Here is a 24856-nt window from a genome sequence, read left to right on the forward strand (position 1 = left end):
CTCACTCCTGTTTTACAGTATAGTTTCAGCAAAATATTTTGCGTTAACAAATGGGAAAATTCTATCCAGCAAACCAACAATGGTTGTTTACTTTGGATGCAATTCAGTATCTGTCTTGATCACTCTGTTCAGTGGGACACAAAATGTTTAACTTTCATCCTTCTGATGAAGGATGGCAAGGAAAGACATGTGATTCAGCAAAACCAAGCCATTCTGGTAAGGCAAATGTTAATAATAATAATAATAATAAGAATAAGAAGTTGGAAGGGACCTTGGAGGTCATCTAGTCCAATCCCCTGCTCAGGCAGGAAACCCTATACCATTTCAGGCAAATGGCTGTCCAGTCTCTTCTTAAAAACTTCCAGTGTTGGAGCATTCAACACTTCTGGAGGCAGGTTGTTCCACTGGTTAATTGTTCTAACTGTCAGGAAGTTTCTCCTTAGTTCTAGGTTGCTTCTCTCCTTGACTAGTTTCCATCCATTGCTTCTTGTCCTGCTTTCAGGTGCTCTGGAGAATAGCTTGACTCCCTCTTCTTTGTGGCAGCCCCTGAGATACTGGAACACTGCTATCATGTCACCCCTCACCCTTCTCTTCGCTAAACTACACATACCCAATTCCAGCAACCCTTCCCTATCTGTCTGGTTCCCTGGCCTTTCTCATCAGCTTCGGGGCTGCTTTTCTCCTTCTTCCTAATGCTCCAATCTGTTCAATAACTGAAGTTCTTCTTCCTTACCCTCCTATTCTCCATTCATCACCTGACCAACCCACCCACCAAATCCAACCCAGCCCCTCACAAGGAAGACCAAGCCAAACTGGGGGATTCTACAGATAGGACTGCAATCCCTCTTGGCTTCTTGCAAGATTCTGAGGAGCCACCACCAAGGCCGTCTGGAGAGGACTGACGTGGTATCTGTCAAAGTAGTACAAGATCAGAAGACATGGAGAAACCTGGCCCATAAAATCGCCAAGAGTTGGGACACAACTGAATGGATATTATATCATCATCATCATCATCATCATCATCATCATCATCATCATCATCCTGACTACTTGTAGGCTATGGAATGCCTGGCCACGCAACAGTTTTGCTGGCTTTTTTATTTGTTACCGCAGTAGCTGCACTGTACCAAAAACAAAAGGCAGAATCTTATGACCTGCAACAGCGGCTGAGCGAGCAGGACATACCAGTTATCTCAACTTCCTGCCTTGCGGAATGGAGAGAGTCTAAGGATTTCACAGGGTGAATAGCAGAAACTGTCTGAATTTCAGGTTCTCTGATTTTGGCTGGGTCACATCCCTAGATTTCACCTCAGCGTGGTAGATAACAATGGTCTTTAATAAGAGTCTGTTCATACTGTTTCTCATCCTTGGCAAATTTATGTAGACTTCAGTTCCCAAAATTCCCCAGCCAGCACACTGACTGGGGAATTTAGGGAGTTGAAGTCTGCATATCTTAAGAGTTTGTAATGTTGAGAAACACAGGTCCATACCATCAGGCACCTGGGCATCAAAACCCTGGATGACCACCAGATACAGAAGATCCTAACTCTCAGCAGCCATTTAGCAATTGTCCAGATGTCTCTAGCTCCGATCTAATCTACCTAATATTATTTATCATCTTGGTCAAGCATAGTCCCGCTGTTAAGCAGCAGTGGCCAAATGCTTCCATTATGGCACACAATCTCATGATCTAGCCTGTTAAACTGATCATTAAAAACAATGGAAACCCTAATTAAACTGAAATTCAAGTGGGCGGAACTCTGTCAGTTTTCTTTAACGCTAAATTCTTGTTATAGTGCTTTTACATTCCTATTCCACCTCCGTTTGGAGATGTCATCGTGTAATTTTGAGTGGTGTTAACTGTTGAGTGATTTGAGCATTTTGGAAAAGAAGGAATAAAATAGTATAAAATAAACCGTACGCTGAAAATCAATTTTAAGCTGCTTTGGTTTTATATTGATCAGGAATACCAAGCCTATCCTTTCTCTGATTACATCTTTAGGGGCAAAGAGAGACAAAAGGACATAGGTCCAGCCTACAGATATTATTATTATTTATAAAACAGTACTTCTGGTGCATGGAAGAGATGGGCAAATCCTTACTCAGAAGCTCAAAGTGAGGAGGATTGTGTACATTTCCTGCTTGTTGAGAGGCGCAGAAAAAGCAGAGACAATTGAAATGAATTATTTGATCATTCAGTACTAAAGGGGGAAGAAAAGCATGAAATAAATTAAATCCAACTTAAAAATAGGATTGTTAGATCACGTTTATTTGCAGTATGCTTTTCCTTCCCACTATACATTCATACTTGAAATCACAATGTGTTTTTCTTTCTGTTCACACGTAGTCCTCAACTTACCACCAATTCTTTACTTACTGTTCAAAGTTACAAAGGGGCTGGAAAAAGTCACTTACAACAGGTCCTCATGCTTACAACTGTTGCAACACCCCACGCAACTGGCATGTATTTATGAGGGTGGCCATCTCCCGTCACTGCACATGATCCTCATTTGCAACTTTCCTAGCCAGCTTCCAACAAGCAAAGTTAATGGGGGAAGCCAGATTGGCTTGAAAGCTGAGTGATTCACTTAATGACCACAGCAAAAAGAGGTCATAAAAATTGGGCACCATGAACTTCACAATCACCTCACTTAGGAACACAGATCTTTCTAGTTCCACTAGTGGTTGGAAATTGAGGACTACCTGTATTTGCTCTCAGTTCTCCAAAGGATTCAGATTACAATTGTGTAAAGACAGCTTTCAGGTTTGCAATAGTGGCGCATATCTGTAGCTCGGGTGTAGAATGAGGGTGAGTTTTTTGAGCAAGAAGCAGCCAAGAAGTACCAGCGCTTCCTTTGTGCCATTCAATTAAAGAATCTTTTTCATCCCTAATGAACCATGTCTTTTAATCCCCAAAAATACCTCAAACCTCTAACCTAGTAATAATGGAGTGGTCACCATGCTTTGCTGCCTAAGAACAAAAGCTTATATTTTTTAAAAAAGAAAGGAAGCAAACACCCAACCCTAGCCTTGTGTTGCTTAGTACAGCCTAAATCTTGGCTTTCCTGAAGCTTTCCATTGTGGACAACAGATCTTATTTGCCTAAAAGTCACAGGCAAGAAGACTGATGATATTTCTACAGACTGGTTCACTGAACATTCTGAGAAAGTGAAGTTAAATGGGCCATAAAAATATTGCTTAGAAGAAAGCGGCAGGAGTTGATGAAATACAGCAGAATTATTTGAAATCGTACCAGATGAGGCAGTTAAAGCAATACATGTAGTTTGCCAGCAGGTACAAAAAACACGGCCGTGGCCATGGGCCTGGAACAGATCAATTTGTATCCCACTATTCAAAAAGGAGGCACTAAAAATCTGAACAATTTCACTTATTTCATGGGATAGTAAGATAATGATCAAGATTTTTGCGCTCTGGACTTCTACAATACACAGTGCCAGTTGGATTCTAAAGAGGTAGTCCTGAGCAGTGGTGGGATTCAAATATGTGAACAACCGGTTCTCTGTGTGAATGCCGCTTCTGGAAGTCCATTCTGGGCCTCGGCAACAAAAAAATGGCTACCGGTTCTGCCGAAGTGGTGCGAACCGGCTGAATCCCACCACTGGTCCTGAGACAACTTTGCTGATGCCAGATGGACAACAGAAAAGGCAAAGGAATTCCAAAAAAAGAGTACAGCTTCTTACTAGGTAGACCACTACATGTTGTGGATAGACTTTAAAAATCTTCTTATCTGTCTACTGAGGATCTTGTATGACCACCAGGTTCAGACCTGGGAAAGGAATGTAAAAAAGCTCTTTGTGGCTTCAGGCTATCACTGATGACATAACATGAGCTCAAAGAAGCAATTAGTGACAGATTGTCTTAGGGATATGATGTCCAGTGTTTCACAAAAAGTGACAAAGGACTGAACAACAAGCCCTGTCCTGGATCTTTGCAGTCCAGATTTGGTATCAGAGTGGCACACCAAGAGGCAAGATAGGGGCAAGGAATATTATTATGCCTGTAGAACAAAGCTGATATGAAGCCTGGTTCAGAGAGAGAGAAAATTGCGAGTTAAGAATCAAAAGAAAAAAGAAAAAGAAAAAAAGAAAAGAAAAAGAAAAGCAACCCCTATTACAACTGCAGTCCTTGGGAATTTAATATGAGCCAGCTTTTTGGCTATCAATGCCTTAAACTTTGTCTCAGGCATAAATCACTTCAGTGTGTGATTCACCTGTAGCATAAAGCTTCCCTCTGTTCAGTTCCACCAATTTTCAGTAATTCACTATTTTTTTTAAAAAAAGATCTATAAATAGGTATTTTAGAAGCATCAAAATATTTAATTTTAAATTAAAGTTTATTTTAATTTATAAAGTATTTGTTAAAACAGGTAAAACCTGAATACTGCTATGTAAAATTGTTAGGAAGGATTCGTCTCCTCCATCTTGGATGTAAAAAAAAAAAAGAATTATTCTGAACAGCAGAATGGTTTAAGTAACTGTTCTGCTTTTATGGGTTTTCAAAGGGATATAAATGTAAAATTATCTCCTATCTTGGATAAACTCTCAAGTCTTCAGATTATTAGAGGTGTTCTAGTCTGTCAAGCGATCTTGCTGAAAGAACGACTGCATTAAAGTCATTCACATCCAAGTAATTTTAATATCACTAAAGAACATCCCTCATTTAAAAAAAGCCTCACATAATTAATGGAATGAATTACCAAGGGAAGTTATGTCAGTTGTACCAAACTGTTTGCTTCTGGTTTACAATCTTGAGAGAAAAAATATAATTAACTACTGCACGGACACAGTGGGGTTCTCCTACATTCAATTTCATTCTTGTTAACTCAGAGGAACAATGAAAATCCGTAATTAGCACAGAAGCAGCGGGAACACAGTGGCTTTGGCTGGGATTTGGCCTGTAATATTTTTTGCATATAATGTAATGTTAGCTTCAGGACACCATTCTTTTTTTACAACCAGGAGAGGGCGCTCTTTAAATAAAAACAGAAGAAACAGTACAAAATCAGATAAATATGTTTCTATTGTAGGGATATCGTACCTCCTTTCTTCATGTCCCAATATTGAGAATGGAAACAACAATATGTCATTTTAAAAGCCAAAATTTAAGAGCAACAATTGGAACCAATACAAACTAGATTAGAAAAGAAAAAAACAAAAAAAAGAGAAATGACAGGAAAAGCTAAAAGTGCAATAAGAAGAGAAAGTAGAAAAAAAGACTCATAAAGATTTGTAAGTTACAAAGAAGTAGCTTCTGATATTCTTCACAGCACACAATTATACTTTAACATCTCTCTAAAGTAAGATTGTGACTCTCTACAATCTATCCTGTCTAATAATCAAAACCATAAATTACAAGTTCATTTTTTTTTATTTTTACGCAAAAAGCCCATAGGAGGTTTTCAGGTACCAATAAATATAGCTATTAACCAATCTCTAATCAAAGAAATCAGTTTGTCTGTATATAAAAGATTTGGGAAGAGTGTTTTCCAAACCTTTCCCAAAAGCCAAACCTTTTCATAATAAGAATAGGCTACTGGGATCCTCTGTACTGCTAAATTCTTATGGTAAATTATTATGCAGGCAGTCCTTACTTAACAACCCTAAGTTGAACTGTTGCTAATGAAGAAGTCACCAAGTGGAGAATTGCATAACCACAAATGATTCTCATTCGTCCAGGTCACGGTTGTCCCAAAGGCGCTTTTTCACGAGGCAACTGGACTTTCTTTTTTCTCTTTGAAGACATTTCACTTCTCATCAAGAAGCTTCTTCAGCTCTGAGTGGATGGTGGGGAATGGAAGGATTCTCTCAACGGGGTGGGGGGAATACGACATCGTCTATCTCCAGTCTACAACCCAGTCCTTTCAACAGTTCCAAGAAGACTCCACACCCATTTGTACTACTCAGGTAACCCTGACAACACAGATAAGCCTCCAGGTGGCATCAACGACTCTCTAAAAGAATATAAATCCTTCCATTACCCACCATCCAGTCAGATCTGAAGAAGCTTCTTGGATGAGAAGCGAAACATCTTCAAAGAGAAAAAAGAATGTCCAGTTGCCTCGTGAAAAATGTCCTTTCCTTCTGGAAAGATACCAGACCATTTGGTTCCACACTTTCTGCTTTTGTTTGTCTCCTAACCACTCTCCAAACCTTTGGAATGCTTGAATGCCCACTTACTGTCTCCTGCACATTAAGAGCAATGTGACAACACCAGCAGATGGGCTGGGAAACTGTAGGACGTGCTTACAGTACTTTCTTGAAATCTCTTCCTCTCTATGCTCTCTGCTCTTTGGGAAGGGAGGTGGGTAGGAGAGAAAAAAGTGGTATCTGTCAGTAATCTCTCCTCTGCCTAGTCCACGGGTCGGCAACCCGTGGCTCTGGAGCCGCATGTGGCTCTTTCAGCCTTCTCCTGCGGCTCCCAGTCGTCCTCCGCCATTTGCAGAGAGAAAGACAGAGAGAGAGAGAGAGAGAGAGAGAGAGAGAGAAGGGGGGGTACTTGCACTTCCCTTCTCTCTCTCTCTTTCTCTCTCTCTCTCTCTCTCTCTCTCTCTCTGTGTGTGTGTGTGTGTGTGTAAAAAAGAGACTGGCCTCACGCTGTTCTCGGAGAAGCTGACAAGCTTATTGGGTGGGGCTCCTGCCTTTGCTGTGTCTCCACAGGAAGCAGGAAGCAGCAGAAAGCAGCAGCAGCAGCTCAGGAGAGCCAGCCCAATAAGAATGTGTGTCAGCTTGTCTGAGAACAGCGTGAAGCCATCTTGCCAGATGAGCAGAAGATCGGAGAGAGGGAGAGGGGGAGAGAGAGAGAGAGAGGGAGGGAGGGAGAAAAAGAGAGAGAGAACTCATGCAAGCAGCCTTTATTTCTTTTAAATTAAACTCTTCAATCAAGCTCTCGCCCCGCACGCGCGCGAGAGTTTTGCAGCTCCCAGTGTTTTTCCCCCCTCTGGGAAATGGGTCTAAGTGGTTTTTTGAGTCTTTAAGGTTGCCAATCCCTGGCCTAGTCATTTCCCACTTTCAGTGCTGTTGCATTGCTTTCGATGAGTAGAAGAGCTAGCAGCTTAGTCTATTGAAATCCCTGTCCAGTCCCTCCACTCTGCTAGTGTGTTGAAGTTTTTCTTAGTTCACAGCAAAGAATGTCTGACTATGTTACACCTATTTCCAGGTCTCATTCCAATACAACACCTATTTATTTATTTATATCCTGCCTTGTATCATTTTTATAAATAACTCAAGGCGGCAAACATACCTAACGCCCCTTCTTCTTCCTTCCCCCCCTCACAACAACCACCCCGTGGCATGAGTTGGGCTGAGAGTGTCAGCTGAATTTTCTGTTCTCCTCCATTCCTTCTTGGGACATTTGGGGAGGAACTCTGACGCTTCTTGGAAGAGTTTGAAAATGAACGAGCTATTAAACAAAAATTGTGGTTTACGCAAGCCATAGTTAATCAATACGCCCATCTATTCGATGATATTGCACCATTTGCAAGCCAAACAAATATTAATGTAATTAACTTTTTATTATATGCAATCCAAACTGGGAACTCCAGCTTTACTGCAAACCAAACTTTTCAGCCTCACACAGTAGCTGTTGTGGGGAAAATAGGAGGAGGAAGGAGCATGAGGTATTTTTACTGCCTTGAGTTATTTATATAAATAATAAAGGCAGGAAACAAACAAACAAATCTGTGTTCCTTTTCATTCAAAACTGACAGAGAGATCAGCCTGAGGCCACGATAAAAGCTCATTTGACCAGTTACATATAGAGAATGCCAGATTGGAGATGGAAGGTTAAATATTGTACAGGCATCTGGCTTCAATGATGTCTATTTTTTCTCTCTAATAATTGAGTCAATACTTGGGATTCAGTACACAACTTTCATTTACGATTACACACCAAGATTCTGAAAATTAACACCATTAGCTTTGGACCAGGATCTGTTTTAATAATCAATTAGTGATGAACTTTAAACTGGTATGTTCACATACACGTTTGTGTCTTAGGCACAAATATGTATTTCAACCAGATAGACAAAGAGTTTATAAGTGGAGCTGAAAAAGACAGTGGAAATAGGGAAAACCATGCCTGGGCCACATTCCAACCTCTGCACATTTAATACAAGGCTGCTGTTGTGATAAAGGGCTTTAAGTCATACATTTAAGCATGGACTAAATCTAGGTATCATTTTGTTCTTTGACATTCAAGATGATACTGTAATACTGTCATGAGATGTCAGTTAAATCTCAATCAGTTTTTTTATCAAATACTTTTAAAATGGCCATTTCTTCCCCGGGCCCAAATGTTCAAACTACACCAGAAATTCTAAAGTGCGGGTAGAATTGTTCTGCTTATCCCAAATTTAATAGTTATTTCTATTGTTAACCATGTAACCAAAACACATTGATTAAAAAGTGGGTTGTTGATTCTATTGAGTAGGACATTCCTGATGCAGTGCATTTATTGCACCGGTTTGCATTTAAGAATATATTATAAATATAAATATAATATGGAAAGGCAACAAAATTAAAAAGTGGGATGAGGCTTTTGCATTGCCTTCATTCTGCTTCCCACAGATCTCTCCCCTGGTTAATCAAGGCAAAATTCAGGAATGTTAAGAGATATGCCATGAATTTTTCAATGACGGCTGAGGGATTCTGGGACTTGAAGTCCACAAGTCTTAAAGTTGCCAAGGTTGGAGACCCTTGCTTCAAAGGACAATCAAGAAGCAATCTGAATGCAACTTCATTCCTGCTATGTAGATCCCTCCCACACCATCACTTTCTCCAGCATGGAAAAAAAATGTACTGGGACATGGTAGCAATTCAATCATTCTGTGGTTGTTTGTCTCACCTGCAAAACTGCCTGGAGTGGTTCATGTTGGGGCCTGCTTTAATATTGCCTTTCTCTGGATCGTAGATGGTGGTTGCTCGTGCGTAAGCTCCTCCAAGGATAAAGATGAAACCATTGAGAGTGACTGCAGGAGCATATTTGTTATCTGTCAATGGAAAAAGCAAGATTGAGCTTGGTTACCAGGGTTGGAACTACAATCAAGCTTCTCATTTATGCATCCCTCTTATTTAAAGATCAGTCACATTTCTTGAAATCTCCAAAAATGAGGAAATATTTTAGCTGCTGTTCTTATTGTGGGTTGTGTTCTTCATCCCTACACTTCTGAAAGGCACTTTTAAAAGTTTGTGGGTCTTCCCCACTCTTAGCACACAGTGGCTGTAATCCAACAGCACTGTCACTTCCCATATCGGCATGTATTCTTGCGTCTGCAAAAAAAATTATGGCCCTCGTAAAACTGAAAAGATCCGCCAAATTATTTCAGACATGGAACCGCAGCCCATTTTTGAGACAAGAAGATTAGTTTCTAAGCAGCATAATCAGATGGTGTTAGAAATTCCACACTTAGTTTTGAGGTGAATCGATATTCCAGCCTAGTCCCTTTTGATCCGTCTCTTTTCTTTTTATTCTTATATACACAGCAGGGAACCACATACTGCAGAACAACTTTTCTCAACCTGTCTGACCCTGGATTATAATGGGTTAAAGGTAAAGGTAAAGGTTCCCCCGCACATGCGTGCTAGTCGTTTCCGACTCTAGGGGCCGGTGCTCATCTCCGTTTCATAGGCGAAGAGCCAGCGCTTGTCCGAGGACGTCTCCGTGGTCATGTGGCCGGCATGACTAGATGCCAAAGGCGCACGGAACGCTGTTACCTTCCCACCGGAGTGGTCCCTATTTTTCTACTTGCATTTTTACGTGCTTTCGAACTGCTAGGTGGGCAGAAGCTGGGACGAGTAACAGGCGCTCACTCTGCTACGCGGCACTCGGGATTCGACCCGCCAAACTGCCGACCTTCCGATCGACAAGTTCAGCGTCCTAATCCACTGAGCCACCGCGTCCCTATAATGGGTTACAATTCTGATAATCTGTCCTTATGGGATTTAAGGAAATATGAAAATACTGCAATGGGGCAAATGACAAAAGTTGAAGACATATTAAGCGTTCCCCAATTCTTTGTCCTCTGGTAGTATCAAAGTACAAATTCTGCTGTTTGTAGCTGACATGCAGTACTAGCTGCCAATTTTTAAGACCTGGTCCTCCATGATCACTGGAGCCTTAACACAACATGTCTGCAAGCCAAAAGATACAATCTACTTGTTGTCACACTTAACCCAGCATATTATGTTACACCAGGGGTGTCAAACTCAATTTCATTGAGGGCCACATCAGCATTGTGGTTTCCTTTGGGGGGGCAGGGGGTGTGGCCTATTGGTTGGGCGTGCCTGGAGTGCGTGTGGCCTACTGGATGGGCATGGCCAGCTCTACACTGTTTGCATCAAGGGTTCCTATGGGGGCCAGGGAAGGAGTGGGACAGATCTGAGGGTCTTTGGCAGGAATTGGGACCAGGGCAAGTGCCAAGGCATGGTCCACTGGAGGCGCCTCACTGTTCCTCTCAGGCCATGCTGTGGGGGGGCTGGACAGTGGGGTGGAGGTCGAATGGCCAGCCCAGCCCTCAAGCATCCACAGCACTAAGCCCAGCCCCACTCCCCAAGGGGGCGCCCAGCTGCTGTGCTTGCTCTCCTTAGCCAGGTTGCTCATGATGGGTACAAGGGCAAAGTCAAGAGGGAGGCCCACTCCCTCTCCTGGCTTTGTATCCAAAGCTTCCTTAGCAATAGGATGGGAGACCCCCCAGGATAGGCCAGGAGGAGGGGGCAAAGAGATGGTGAAAGGGCAGCAAAGCAGGACTAAGGCAGAACTTCCCTCAGACCCTCTCCTTCCTTCCTTCCTTCCTTCCTTCCTTCCTTCCTTCCTTCCTTCCTTCCTACAGAGTGGTGGAAAAATATTTAAGATGAGGGAGGGAGAAAAACAGGCAAGAAATGCAGCTGGGGAGGTGTCACCCTTTGTGAGGAATGAAGAAATGCACCATCGCCTGGAAGTGGCCAGCACATGGCCCTCGCCTACTTCACATATCCGGCTTGGTGGGCTCTGGGGGAGGGGATGCCATGAGCAGCGTGAGAGTCGATGTTACCTGTGCAATGCTGCCCAGCCCCCAGCCTGCCCAGTTTCGGCAGGTAGTGGGGCGCTCTCCTCACAGCACCAAGAGGCTGAGCCAAGTGGCGCAAAGCTCAATGCTGCCCGGCTCCCAGCCTGCCTGGTTTCAGCAGGCAGCGGGGCGCTCTGTCACAGCACTGAGAGACTGAGCCAGGCAGTGCAAATCCAAAGAGAAGCGCAATGCCGCCCAGCCCCCAGCCTGCCCAGTTTCATCAGGCAGCGGGGCGCTCTTCTCACAGTGCCGAGAGGCTGAGCCGGGTGGCATGAATCTGAAGAAAAGCGCAATGCTGCCCTGCCCCTAGCCTGCCTGAAGTAGGCAGGGCCATGTGCTGGCCACTTCCAGGCGATAGTGCATTTCTTCATTCTTCACAAAGGGTGATAACCTCCTCACCATGCGCCCAGGGGGGAGTGCCAATGCGGCAGGGGCCGTTCCCTCACTGTTTCCAGATGGCCTTGTGGAGCTAAGACTGAATTTATTTCAACATGGATGACCACCACAAAATTGTACATTGGCTCCTGGATGGCCTGGGCTGGGGCCAAGGCAGTGGGGGCCGTTCCCTCACTGTTTCCAGGATGGCTTCGTGGGCCACATGAATCCACTTCGCAGGCTGGATTCGGTCCCTGGGCCTTGCGTTTGACATGTCTGTTACACGATGTACACTTTTTAAAAATCTCACTACAGGTTAGCAAAATAGACACATCTCTGTTTATTATGCACATTGGCATCTGTTCTTTTCCATGTTGTTCACCGATGAAAATAATTGAACAAGTTTAAGAAAATATTTCCCCCCGACTGCTGTTCACCTTAAACGTTTTTTGTTTGTGCAAAGTGTAAATAATGGAACTGACTAGGGATCAACTAGAACTCAGTTGACTTCTTAGAGTCAGGTTACATGTTAGAATTTTGTATAAACTCTGCACACCTGTACTTTAATAATAGCCATATGCTTTGAGAAAGACAGATGTAAGCACCTCAGCTTTTCACATTCAGTTCCCAGTCACAATACATTTATATGTGGGCATGAAAGGATTTGTCCTCCCTCCATCCACAAAAATCTGTCCCTAAAATTCATTTTTAAAATATCTCTCCTTCTCCTGCTCCCTTATGTATCATTAATTTTAGGTCTCAACTCCCCCAAAGCAGAAAGAGTTACCTGAAAAGGAAAGTGAAGATAAAAAGATAACACCCAAACTAGATAAATACCCTGCAACTTTAATACCATTTAATCGGTATTCTTTAATACAGTCTTTAGAAATCTGTACTGTTTGAGGATGTTGATCGTCTTCTATCACTCCTAGCCAGCACTGGAGTCTAACACATCTGTAGAGGTACTAGATGGAGAAATCCTACTTTTAACTACCCTTTTAAGAGAAAACTAATTGTCCAAACAGATAAAAAGCAAGTCATTTGTCAGCCTTTTCTTGAGGAAAGTTAAAGTGTGGTTATTGCTACTGATGTGAAATATTATTTGGATGTGTCCTTTCCATATATGCTGATCACATTTCCATAGCTCCTTTCATGGGACCATTACTTTGCAAAATATGTATTAATGTAATAAAGAAACATTAACCTCAAAAGCCCAGAGGGATATTCTTTTGGGTTGTATCAAGGCAGAAATACATAAACTCCCCAGGAGGTCAATGCCCTGCTGTGGATATCACTTTGTGGTATAAAGAAATGTCCCACTTTGAGGTTTTAATAGCAGAGTTTTGCTTTTGTTTCTTCTGAAGAGTCAGCAGTTTCTCAGATCTCCTGCAGAAGAATCAGCATTTTATTGTGTGCTTTCTTTTTCATTTGTTTCCCTACAGTGTACGTTTATTGTGTTTTTAATGACCCATCAAAAATAGTTACACTTGTTTATTTTTCTGAGCCAAGTTCTCTTTTGAAATATTAGGGAGAGGAATATGGCATAAGTGGTCACTGATCTGGCTTTTTGGACTGTCCTATTTTGCTGTGAAGGGACGCGGTGGCTCAGTGGGTTAGGACGCTGAGCTTGTCGATCAGAAGGTCGGCAGTTTGGCGGGTCGAATCCCGAGTGCCGCGTAACAGAGTGAGCGCCTGTTACTCGTCCCAGCTTCTGCCCACCTAGCAGTTCGAAAGCATGTAAAAATGCAAGTAGAAAAATAGGGACCACTATGGTGGGAAGGTAACAGCGTTCCGTGCGCCTTTGGCGTCTAGTCATGCCAGCCACATGACCACGGAGACGTCCTCGGACAAACGCTGGCTCTTCGGCTATGAAACGGAGATGAGCACCGGCCCCTAGAGTCGGAAACGACTAGCACGCATGTGCGGGGGAACCTTTACCTTTTTATTTTGCTGTGGGTGCTTGCCATCATTTCAGTGATCATTTTATCTTAAAAAAGGGAAGGGATGGAAATGTCTAAGATTTCTGCTTACTTGAAAGATCATTCACAGGAAAGATATATTTCAGTTTGGAGGAGGTGGATAGATTATATTCAGAACAAATATGGGACTAAAAAGTTCCATTTAGCTTATGAGTAGATTTTAGTGGGATATTGTTATTGGTACTTTGTAGGTAGTTATGTTAAAGGGGAGTTAAAGCACATTATGAATTTGGTTAATTGTATATTATGCATAATTTTTATTTATAATATGATTATTATAACTATAATCCTGTATTTAGCTCTGGGAAGTGGGGGGGGGAAGTGGGCGGGTTTGGGGTGGGGGGGGGATTTGGGGATATATTGTAAAATTTTGTTTTTGTAAAACACTTTAATAAAAAAAAGGGAAGGGATGAAAATTTTAAATCAGTAGATCACTCATCTGGCGCTCCCAATGGATAGCTTTCAGGGACAGTTATATTAATTATCCCCTCCAGCTATCCTAAGCAAACAGCCCTCTGTTTTGGGTGGCAACAATTCTGTCCTTTTTGTCTGTAGCAATAGATAATAATATTGCAGCATAACTACTGTAAGTAGGTTTTATTTTATCCATAAAGGACTAGAATTTTACAATAAAATCAGAATCAGAACATAGATCACCTCTCCAATCATCAAGCCTTTGTCAACCAGGAGGCTGATGGATCAAGGGGCTGTGTTTAAGATTAAATCATTAATAATAAAAAACTAATATTTTAAAAATATTGGAAAAAAATAGTATGCAAAAAAGGGTAGTGGCTATAAACTGAATTAGAAGATACATCTCTATATAAAGGCTGAATGACATTGGATAATCAATATAGTCTTTCACAAGATAATACCTCTCAATCATCAGGTTGATTATTTGTGAATCTGAACATATGGGGTCTGTCTTGCATACCAGCTTTGAAATCCACTCTATAAAATATATTGACTACACTGAATACAGAATAAAGCGAGCAGAGTTTTTAACATGTCCCTCAATTGCACCTACCTCCACATTCCAAGCTACCTCTAATTATCTTTGCAATACAGCTGAGGGGGGGGGGCAGGTTGTATAAATTCACAGATGCCATTTGGAGAACTATAATTAACCACAGCCTAATAATTAGTTCTTCTTCTTTGGGTTATTTTTGGTTCATGCATGTGGATCCTGATAGAAAGGTAGTTCTGCTAAAAGCTGAATCCATCTTGGATCAAAGATCTAGATTAGACTGATCCCTGAAGATCAGTCTTTGGGACCCAACAGTAGTTCAAACCAGGGCTTTTTTGTCATAGAACGTCCAGAACGGAGTTTCAGCACCTTTTTTGGATGGAACCTTGTAGGGTAGGCAAGGTGGGTTGTATGACATGTGTGAGTTCAGGCACCTTTTTCTTTTACAAAAAAAGCACTGGTTCAAACATAAGCAAAAAGGATATTCTCATTAAAAAGTTGCCACAGAAGTTGCTGCTGGGCAAAATACCAGTCTGACACCTGAGGATATTTGTTAGAAAAACACTGGAGAATTCAGATATCTTGTATATGTATCTATATCTACATCCAGGGCTTTTTTTCTCATAGAACGCTCAGAACGGAGTTCCGGCACCTTTTTTGGATGGAAGCTTGTAGGGTAGGTAAGGCGAGTTGTATGACATGTGTGAGTTTACAAAAAAAGCACTGTCTACATCTATCCACACACACATACCCACACTATACACATACACTCACTCACGCACAATTCTCCATATTATTTCCAGGAACATGAAGAAGCATTGGCAAAACCAACTCTTGACAGAGGCAGAGTTTGAAAATGTCCTTTGGTAAAAAGAAACTATCCAAACATGCAATTATCCTAATGAAAGAGAACATAAGGATGGCAGGGAGCAAAGATAATTGATCAATTACACTTACCTAAGAAACTGAGGAGAAAAACTGCTTTGGTAAAAACTACTCAAGGAACCCAAAGGGCTATGACATCATGGAAAGAACAACAGACTCTGTCAGAACCCATTCCTATTTCATTTCTGTCTATCCCCTCTGACCCAAAATCAAATCGCACCTTTCCCTGGATTCTGCCATACTCCCAAGGGGGAGGGGGCTGTGCCTGCCGGGTTATTGCCTTTGCTTCCTCTTTCCACTACAATGTAACCTTTTGCTTTATTGCCTCTGTGTCCTCTACTCCCCCGCTGCAATGTAACAATTTGCTTCTTGTGTTATCTCTCTCTCTGAAGTCTATCTTCCTAAACTGTCAGCTACAACAAAGGAGGCAATAAGGAACGTAACCTCAGTGCCTGGTTTATGTCTATGCTCTCAGAAGAAGGTCTGAAGAATCCACCGACCATCACTGCGTGAGCTGGAGACGGGCCAATGTTATCGTCCTTTTTCCCACAATGGACTTAACACCTGGGGATTGGCTGTCCCACATGGGACAGGCGGACTATGGGGTGGGGTCTTGTTTGGGGATACTTTAATCTATCACTCTGCATGGGAAATCTCAGATCCTGTTTATTAGGCCTGCTATAATCTACTCTTAATAAAAGTTCCTGTTGGAAGAAATCGCTTCCAAGAGTTCTACTTTCTTAAGATGTGGGATTGAGGTGGGTCCTGACAGACTCTCTGAAGTGGAAAGAGGATGAAGCAGTAAAAAAATTAGGAGTATCTGAAATGGAAATGTGGGCCCATATTCCAAACAGAGAGTTTGTACACCATTATGTCCTGATGGTTACCAATGCCATGATACATACTGAATAGATTTAGTTGCTTTAGGAGCTGGATGTATTCCTCCTTGCCCCATCAGAGAAGGGAACCAAAGTTAGCCTCCTGTGGCTTTCACGGTTTCAAGGTGGAACAAGAATGGAATTCAGATGGTCTTGTGGAATCCTAGTAACAACCCTTATTGGAAACAGCAGGAAAGCCTAAAGGACTATCCTGGGCTTCTGCAACTGAAAGGCATTGCTAGGGAATTGCAACTTATATCCCCTTTGGGGAAAAGAAGCTGTTCCAGGAACTGCAGTCTACTATAAGACTGCCCATAGTTCACTGGACCACAATCTGGGCTAATATACAATCAAAGGCCTGAAGTACAGGTAAAAGCTCTACCTCCTGAATGCAACAAACTGCATCATTCCTTGATCAAAATGACTTTGCTTGCCAAAGCTACTAGTGTATTTCAGAGTAGTGAAATAGTAGTATATTGTCAGAGGCAACATCAGATACTGAGGGAGTTTGATAGTGAAGCGCCTACACTATAGCAGAAAACTTAACATCCACACCTGTGGAATGCATGCGATATGGGAGATGAGGTGACTAGGAACCGCACCTGTAACATTCTTGTCTGGGGGCAGGTAAACAGGGTAGTTTAAGGTAACAAAGCATTCTGAGCTGAAAGAGATTGCAAGTTAGCTTTCCAGATCTTACACTGGTTCACCTTGTGTGTGTGTGTGTGTGTGTGTGTGTGTGTGTGTGTGTGTGTGTGAGAGAGAGAGAGAGAGAGAGAGAGAGAGAGAGAGAGAGAGAGAGAGAGAGAGACTTCTTAGTGTTAATTATTACATTAAATAATTCACTAGTTCTAGTGTGGTAAAGTTCCTTACTTTGACAAGTGGTGTGACAATCCCATGAACAACTTGTTTTACAAATAAAAGAAAGATGGGATAAGAAGCAAATGTAACAACTATTTGCTTAAACGTTTACTACATAATTTAGATACCTTTACCAATATGCCCTTAAACCAGTGGTGGGATTCAGCCAGTTTGCACCACTTTGGTAGAACCGATAGCTAATTTCTTGTTGCCCAGGCCCCGAATGGACTTCTGGAAGTGGCATCCACACAGAGAACCGGTGGTTCACATACTTGAATCCCACCACTGCTCTAAACTGATCATAGGGATAAGGAATCAAACTCCAATGGTAGGCAGTCACCATGTGAAAATAAGCTTCTATCAAATCTATGAAAGGAAACCTATGCTCCTAAGCGAGAAAGGTAAGGATTATTGTGAGGAAAATCATACAAAATTTCAGTATCTCAAGGTAAGTAGTGATATTCCTTGGGCTTAATTTAGAGTCAAAGAAAGTCACTATTTAACATGGATCCTTATGTAGCATGGGCATTATCTCCCGCAACAGCACCCAGCTGGGAGAACTAAGAGGGGCTGCCTAAGGGGTGAGGGGAATAAAAGTAATAAAGCATTCCTGAGAGAATGCTTATAGATGAATGCTTATAGATTTCAGACAATTGTCAAGAGCTCCTGCTGTTCCTTAAAGCCATTAGTCTATGATCCAGGCACACTGGGTGACTGAATTAGTGACATGTTCTAGCACTGCTAACATGCAAAGCCCCTAAAAGCAATGCAAGCAAGAGAGGAGGAGGAGGAAGAGGAGGAGGAGGAGGAGGAAAAAATAAACAACTAACAAAACCCCAAAAGGATAGGACAGCTTGGCACTTATGGAGCTCCTTTAAACTAGCACTTGAATATTTTCTTCATTCTTCCCTATTCAAAGGGAGAGAGACCACACAATTTGCTATTCTACAATTTCAGGTAATAAGAAGTTACTCATATGTCTCTACTGCATGCTTTCCAATTTACTATGAATCCAACCTATCCTGTGTCTGTGTAAGTTTCATCACTTGGGATTTTGCTTTTGCTACTATAAAGTCTACCAGGAATATTTTGCTCACTGAACCACACTGACTATCCCCTCTTTATCTCCCAAATTACATAGAAGACAGGCCAAAAAGAAAAAAGCATTCACTAGTGAACTACAAATAAAAATAAGGAAACTGTAGAAAAAAACATTTTGTAAAGAAATTGAACTTTTACAAGTAGCAGTGTTTATAATGAAAGTCAGATACAATTCATAGAATCAATATTTTTTAAAGATATATAGCATAAAATGGAAAACAATAATGACATTTTTCTGAAAACTCTGCTTAAATGAAGGATATTCTACTACCAGTAGTAAGACAGATTCAGCGACTGCTTGCTGTATTTCTGTTTAGATGTATCCCCTCTTCAACAGAAGTGTAAATAAAACCTGACAGAATCTGGAATTCCCCACCTCTCTCTCTCTCTCTCTCTCTTTTTGAATCCTGAATTTTGGAAAAGAAACGAGAAGAACCTGCTTCTGCCTCCAAAACATAACCAGCTTCTAATGTATTTGAAGAAAGGAGGCAGGAACTTTGTATTATTCAAAGTGCACACCTACCCAAAAAGAGGAACAATCCCTCTGTGTATTTTGTAGTAATGAATCTCAGGCTGGGAGCTTATCCCTGAGTCGGAAAGGCTAAACAGGTTACAGAAATAGTAATTATTGCTCATGAGTAATTCTAGTGAGATCAAACCTTTATAATGAAAAAAGTGCAAGATCTATTAGAAGAACAAATAGCTAGATTTAGAGTTTAAATCAGAACACATTCTTGCTTATGAAGCAGGGACAATCTCTCAAAGCTGAACTAGAGCGGTGTTATTATTTCAAAGCCTGATAATCCCATGTTAAAATATTAGTTTGGGACAAGCTATCTTATTAGTGTTGCCCATCCCCCACCCAAAATGCTACAGTACAGAGGCCCTGAAGAGTAAAGATTTTGGGCAGACATGTCAAACACAAGGCCCGGGGCCCGGATCCGGCCCGCAAAGTGGTTTCATGTGGCCCGCGAAGCCATCCTGGAAACAGTGAGGGAACAGCCCCCACTGCCTTGGCTCTGGCCCAGAGACCCTTCTCCTGCCAGAGACCCTCAGATCTGTCCCACTCCTGCCCCGGCCCCCATAGGCACCCTTGATGCAAACGATGTAGGGCCGGCCACGCCCACCCAGTAGGCCATACACACTCTAGCCATGCCCACCCAGTAGGCCATGCCCACCCAGGCCACACCCACCCGGCCCCCTGAGGGCAACCGCAATGCTGATGCGGCCCTCAATGAAATTAAGTTTGACACCCCTGATTTAGAGTCTTCATAGGTTGAGGTATAAAATAAAAAAGTATTAAGTGAAATGCAAAATAAAACATAAACATCTTAGGAAAAAGTGCAAGAACTTTAATTTATATGCCAACTGCAGATTATCCAGGCAAAATTGAAACACGTTTTGATGTAATTTTCCTGTGTCTGCATGACAAGATAGTTAACTCTTTGTATTATTATTTTTTTATTTTATTCACAATGTGAAAATACAAACTCCAGAAAAGGGGAAAAAATGCAAGAACAAAGCAAAACTAAGCAAGAAATTTAAAAAGTGCCTTAAAAACACATATAACATAGATTGTCTCCCTTAGTTGAATATTGATAAATATATTCCAAGAATAATAGTTCTTCCTCCTCTTGAAACAGGCCCACAAATTATGAACTTCTATAAATCAATTTAGCCAATCAATTTGATCTGGTCTTTATATGGTTTTTTAAAAAGTTAGTTAACAGGTAAAACCAACTATAAAATTAAACTTCAAAGCCCCCGTCTTAACAATCTTTTATTGTATTTAACAAAGTCCACTACTATAAATTGCCACAATCCTTTATCTCTAGTCTGTCCAGGATCAATTATCCTTGATTGATTCTTAATGATAAAACTTTTCCTTAAAATCCAACTGGGATCTTCCCCAATTGCATCTCATTCCCCAAGATCATAAATCTTTGTTGTAAACATCTCTGCAGCATGTGGTTGTTCAAAGAATTCTCCTACAAGTTGTAATGCAGTGTCTCTTGACAATTGTTCAGTGATAAGATATAGCATGCCCATTTCCCAATCTCCATCAATCTTCTTGAGAAAGTCCAGTCCATCACTCATCAATTTGGTCATTTCTAAGTCTTTAAATTTCTTGCCCCTTTCAGCTTTCTCCAGCAAGCCTGCCATTTTCAAACCAGGCTCCTTCTCCTTCAAATCTGCCAGGAACTCCGATCCATCTGGTTGCAAGTCTGGTGAGTGTCATCTTTGGGTTGCTTTAAAACTCTTGTTATTTTATCAAACTTTTCATCTAAGTTTTCAATTTGAGTTTGTTTTCCAAAGGCTTCCCAAAGGGCTTTATCATTAAGCTGGTGCATTATTTACAATTTTAATACCGTCCAAAACTTTCCCGTAGCTGAGGTTTCCCATCCAAACATAAATAGTACCTCTCAAGGACAGAGGAAGTAGATATATCGTAACAAAATAAGCGTAGAAAGAATTGAGCTAATATTTCCCACAATGAAAATGGAATAGAAAAAAGGCAGATTCCCTTCAGAAGTTAAAAGAAATAAGACTAGAGCTTTTAAAAATTAAGAGCGTACAAAATCCTTATAGTGAAAAACTGATGTAAATGTAAATCAAATTCGATTGCCTTAACTACCCAAAAAAGTTGGTGTTATAAAGCAATAAAAAATGCAAAGAAATCACATTAAAATTCAGCAAGGAGTTAGAATAAATCAGCATTCAACCAGTTGATTAACCGTTAAAAATAAGAATGAAAGTGAAAAAAGAAACTTCTTTTACAATCAAAACCTGAGGAAAGGATAAAAAGAACAAACAATTGAAAGGAAAGGATGAAGACATGATCCTCTAGCTCAGGCATGTCAAACTCATGACGTCAGATGACGTCGCACGATGTATTGGGACTTTTTCTCCATTGCCGGCAATGGGGTGGGTGCAAATTTGGTGTGATGCATCCGGCCCGTAGGCCAGCAGTTTGACATGCCTGCTTTAGCTGCTCCTACTGAAAATTGCAAGCATTGAGATTCCTCTTCCTAGATACGTCCATGGTCATCTAAGGATGGTCTTGAGTCATTCTTAGTTATCCCTGTTTGAACCTGGGGAGTGCGCTACCAAAGAACAAACTTTGGCAGCAAAATCAGTTATTTGTCAGCAGGAGGAAAAAATAGCCATTTTCAGAGGACTACTTTCCCCAAGATATTATCTCTTGTGTCCACTGTGCATAAGGATGTAACAATGGTTCCAACTTTTCAAAGAAAACCACAGTAATCATTTATTATAAGGTAATTTAGGGATATAAATTAGACCTGGGAATTGTGCATCTTGATACATTAGGTCCTTGTTTAGTGATCACAATTCGGACTGGCAGTGCTTTTTTTGTAAAAGAAAAAGGTGCCGGAACTCACACATGTCATACAACCCGCCTTGCCTACTCTACAAGGTTCCATCCCAAAAAGGTGCCGGAACTCCGTTCTGAGCGTTCTATGAGAAAAAAAGCCCTGCGGACTGGCAACTTGGTCAATAAGCAAAGTCGTTTGCTCAGTGCAATCACAATTGCGCTTATGATCTTACTTCAGCTTTCCTTTTCTTTACAGATCTGCAAAGGCGTAAATGTGAGAACTGCTGCAAAAGTTACTTTTTCAGCACTGTTGTAACTGTGAATCCTTGCCAAAAGAGACAGTCATTATGTACTATGTTCATATTGCCAGGATGAACTGCACAATGTAAGCCTGCAGAACAAACCAACTCTGAAGGAAGGAAGGATGAAAACCTCAGGAAAGTTGGTATCTCAGTTTCCCTCTGGAAGACTACATTGCTATTTACAAGGCACTTATATATTTTCACATGCAACAATCTCCACCATGTAAGTAAAAAAGGCCACATATATGCAACCATGTTGGAGTTGTTCCTTTTCGGCCCTTTTCAAGGCAGGAGTAAAATTCCAAAGCTTCCATCCACCAGATGCCTCAACGAGGCCAGAAAGAATTACCTTAGAAAATGCCATCTACCTGATCATGTTCCTCAGGTACGATATAATAACGAAAAGCACTGCGCACCAGGCTTGTAATATGTACATGATACTGCAGTGGGAACGGATAACTGTGAATTCTGATTAATCTCAATTTCTGTTTGCCCCCTTCTCCATTCTTAGGCTTATTTTGTCTTTTTTCCACATCAGGTTTGAGATGTTAAAAAAGTGTGCATGAAAGTTTTTGAGACTTTTTCCTTACCTTCTCTAAACAGGGCTTTCTAAATATGCAAGATCACAACTGTCAAAGCATCTTCGCTTTAATAAATGTGCAATTTGGAAATTCTCAGGAGAACCAAATCTGTCTCTTTCTTTAGCAGACTCTCGGTGGAATGGCTTTTGATCCAACCAGCCATTTGATAGACTTCTACTCCATCTTATGAGTGTTTGCTTCAGAGACTGTCCAAGGGTGGTTTAATATCTAAGTGCAACAATGAATGCGGCTTGGCCTTTTTTTGCATGTTGGACTGGGGTTTGGGTAATTGGCACATTTATAGCTTGCATGCGCAGTGATTAAATAATTAGGGGAATTATGTCCACAATAATACATATTAAAACCACTTTCCTACATCCTTTTTTCCTTCATTATTTATTAGGGATGTCTTTTTAAAAAATCAAACTTTAATTATACACCAATTACCTGTAGTTCATCTGGAGAATGAAGCCTTTTGGTATTCAGGTTCAAATTTGTCATGCCAGAAATAGCTGAATAGAGTTTGGATTTATTAGAAAGACTAATCCCAAATGTTATAACATTAGAGATGTAAACTTTATTTACAAATGTTGGCAATCCATTATATTTTTTTCTAAATGGGTGGTTTGAGGGTTAACTCAGCTGTCATTATGGAAATTAACATTTTAGAGGGGTTCAAGTAAGCATGGCCAATGTTTCTAAGTTAAGACAAGACACTGAGAAGTTACCAGATCAGGGAAAGTTGTCCATGAGAGAATATATTCTGTTAAATGGAACAGTTTAGTAGTCAGGTTTATTTCAATCCTATGCTTTATCTGCGCTATTGGATATTTGTGCTAGCAACAACTGATAAAGTCTGCAGATTGAGCAACTTATTTTACTAATCTTTGCATTTTGCAATTTCAATTAACTGCATTTTGACTTACAGTGATATATATTTGTTTTATAATGCATTATAAATATATGTAAAAGACAGATAAAATATTTTGAAATAAAAATGACTACTTAATATGGCTAATGTTTCTGCCGAAATAGGTTAAGACCGTCATCATTTATTATTTTTTATTTATTTTATTAAATTTATATACCGCCCTTTCCCGAAGGACTCAGGGCGGTTTACAGGGCATTTAAAACAACCAATACAAAAGTTAAAAACAAATTAAAAAAGATTAAATCATCCCTAGAATTAAAAACCCCAGTTAAAAATTCTCAGCCTGGGCGGAAGAGCTCAAAGAGCCAGGTTTTCAGGTCCCGGCGAAATGTGCGGAGGTCGGGGGCAGTCCTAAGCTCCACGGGCAGCTGGTTCCAGAGGGCAGGCGCACCCACAGAGAAGGCCCGTCCCCTGGGTGTTATCCTCCGACAATCTTTTATTGGCGGCACCCTGAGAAGACCCTCCCTGTGGGAGCGCACTGGACGAAGGAAGCTTGATGCTGGCAGCAGGTGTTCCCTCAGATATCCCGGATCCAAGCCATTCAGGGCTTTATAGGTCATCACCAGCACCTTGAATCTCACCCGGAGGGCAACCGGAAGCCAATGCAGCTTGCAGAGTAGAGGTGTTACATGGGAGTATCGGGAAACCCCCATCACAACTCGCGCGGCCGCATTCTGCACCAGCTTAAGCCTCCGAGTGGTCCTCAAGGGCAGCCCCATGTAGAGAGCGTTGCAGTAGTCTAGACGGGAGGTCATGAGCGCATGAGTGACTGTGCGTAGGACATCTCGGTCCAGATAGGGTCGCAACTGGTGCACCAGGCGAACCTGGGCAAAAGCCCCCCTGGGCTTTTGATGGCACACTTCAAAATTGAGCCGTGAATCCAGGAGGACGCCCAAGTTGCGAGCCCTATCAACGGGGGGTAACACCTCACCCCCCATCGTTAAAGGTGGAATAATCTGGTTAGCCCAAGATGCCGATATGCACAGCCACTCAGTCTTGGCGGGATTGAGACGAAGCCTGTTTTTCCCCATCCAGACCTGAACCGCCTCCAGGCAACGGGACATCACGGCGAGGGCATCGCTGGGTTGGTTCTGGGTGGAGAAAAACAGTTGGGTATCATCAGCGTACTGATGATACCCCACCCCGAAACCACGAATGACCTCACCCAGCGGCTTCATGTAGATGTTGAACAGGAGGGGAGAGAGAACCGACCGAGAGAGAACCGATCATGCTAATATCTTATACCAGTGGTTCTCAATCTGTGATATGCAGACCCCTGGGGGGCCTTGATGTCATCACAGGCTTGAAGAAATGTTATAATTTAAATCTCAAGTTATGTCTATGGGGTCTGTGGCCACAAAAGATATTTAAAGATGTTCCATGGAGAAGAAAAGGTTGAGAACCACTGCCTTTCACTATTAGTTCTTACATGTGCATCCATGCTTATGTTCACTATGATTCATTCTAAATAATAACTATATTTGTATCTATGATGTTTCATATATAGATGTTAAAGTTCTCTTCTGGTTTGATGGATCTATGCCTCAGGAATTACATCATAGAATCATAGTTGGAAGTAGCCTCAGAGGTCATCAGGTTC

At 41.5% G+C, this 24856-nt stretch overlaps 1 protein-coding gene across 2 annotated transcripts in view; it reads right to left on the bottom strand.

The window, feature by feature from the left end:
* The window catches only part of KLHL29 (kelch like family member 29), a 440315-nt gene that overhangs the window by 6415 nt on the left and 409044 nt on the right, over positions 1-24856 (bottom strand). For both annotated transcript variants that reach the window (XR_014024652.1, XM_081314123.1), the window contains exon 12: positions 8863-9007. Coding sequence is in view for 1 of the 2 variants with exons in the window: in XM_081314123.1 (XP_081170249.1) it covers positions 8863-9007 (145 nt within the window). In the remaining variant the exon portion in view is untranslated. The remainder of the gene's footprint in view (positions 1-8862; positions 9008-24856) is intronic.

The sequence above is a fragment of the Vipera berus genome, assembly GCF_964194415.1.
Source record: "Vipera berus genome assembly, chromosome: 1".
Lineage (NCBI taxonomy): Eukaryota > Metazoa > Chordata > Lepidosauria > Squamata > Viperidae > Vipera > Vipera berus.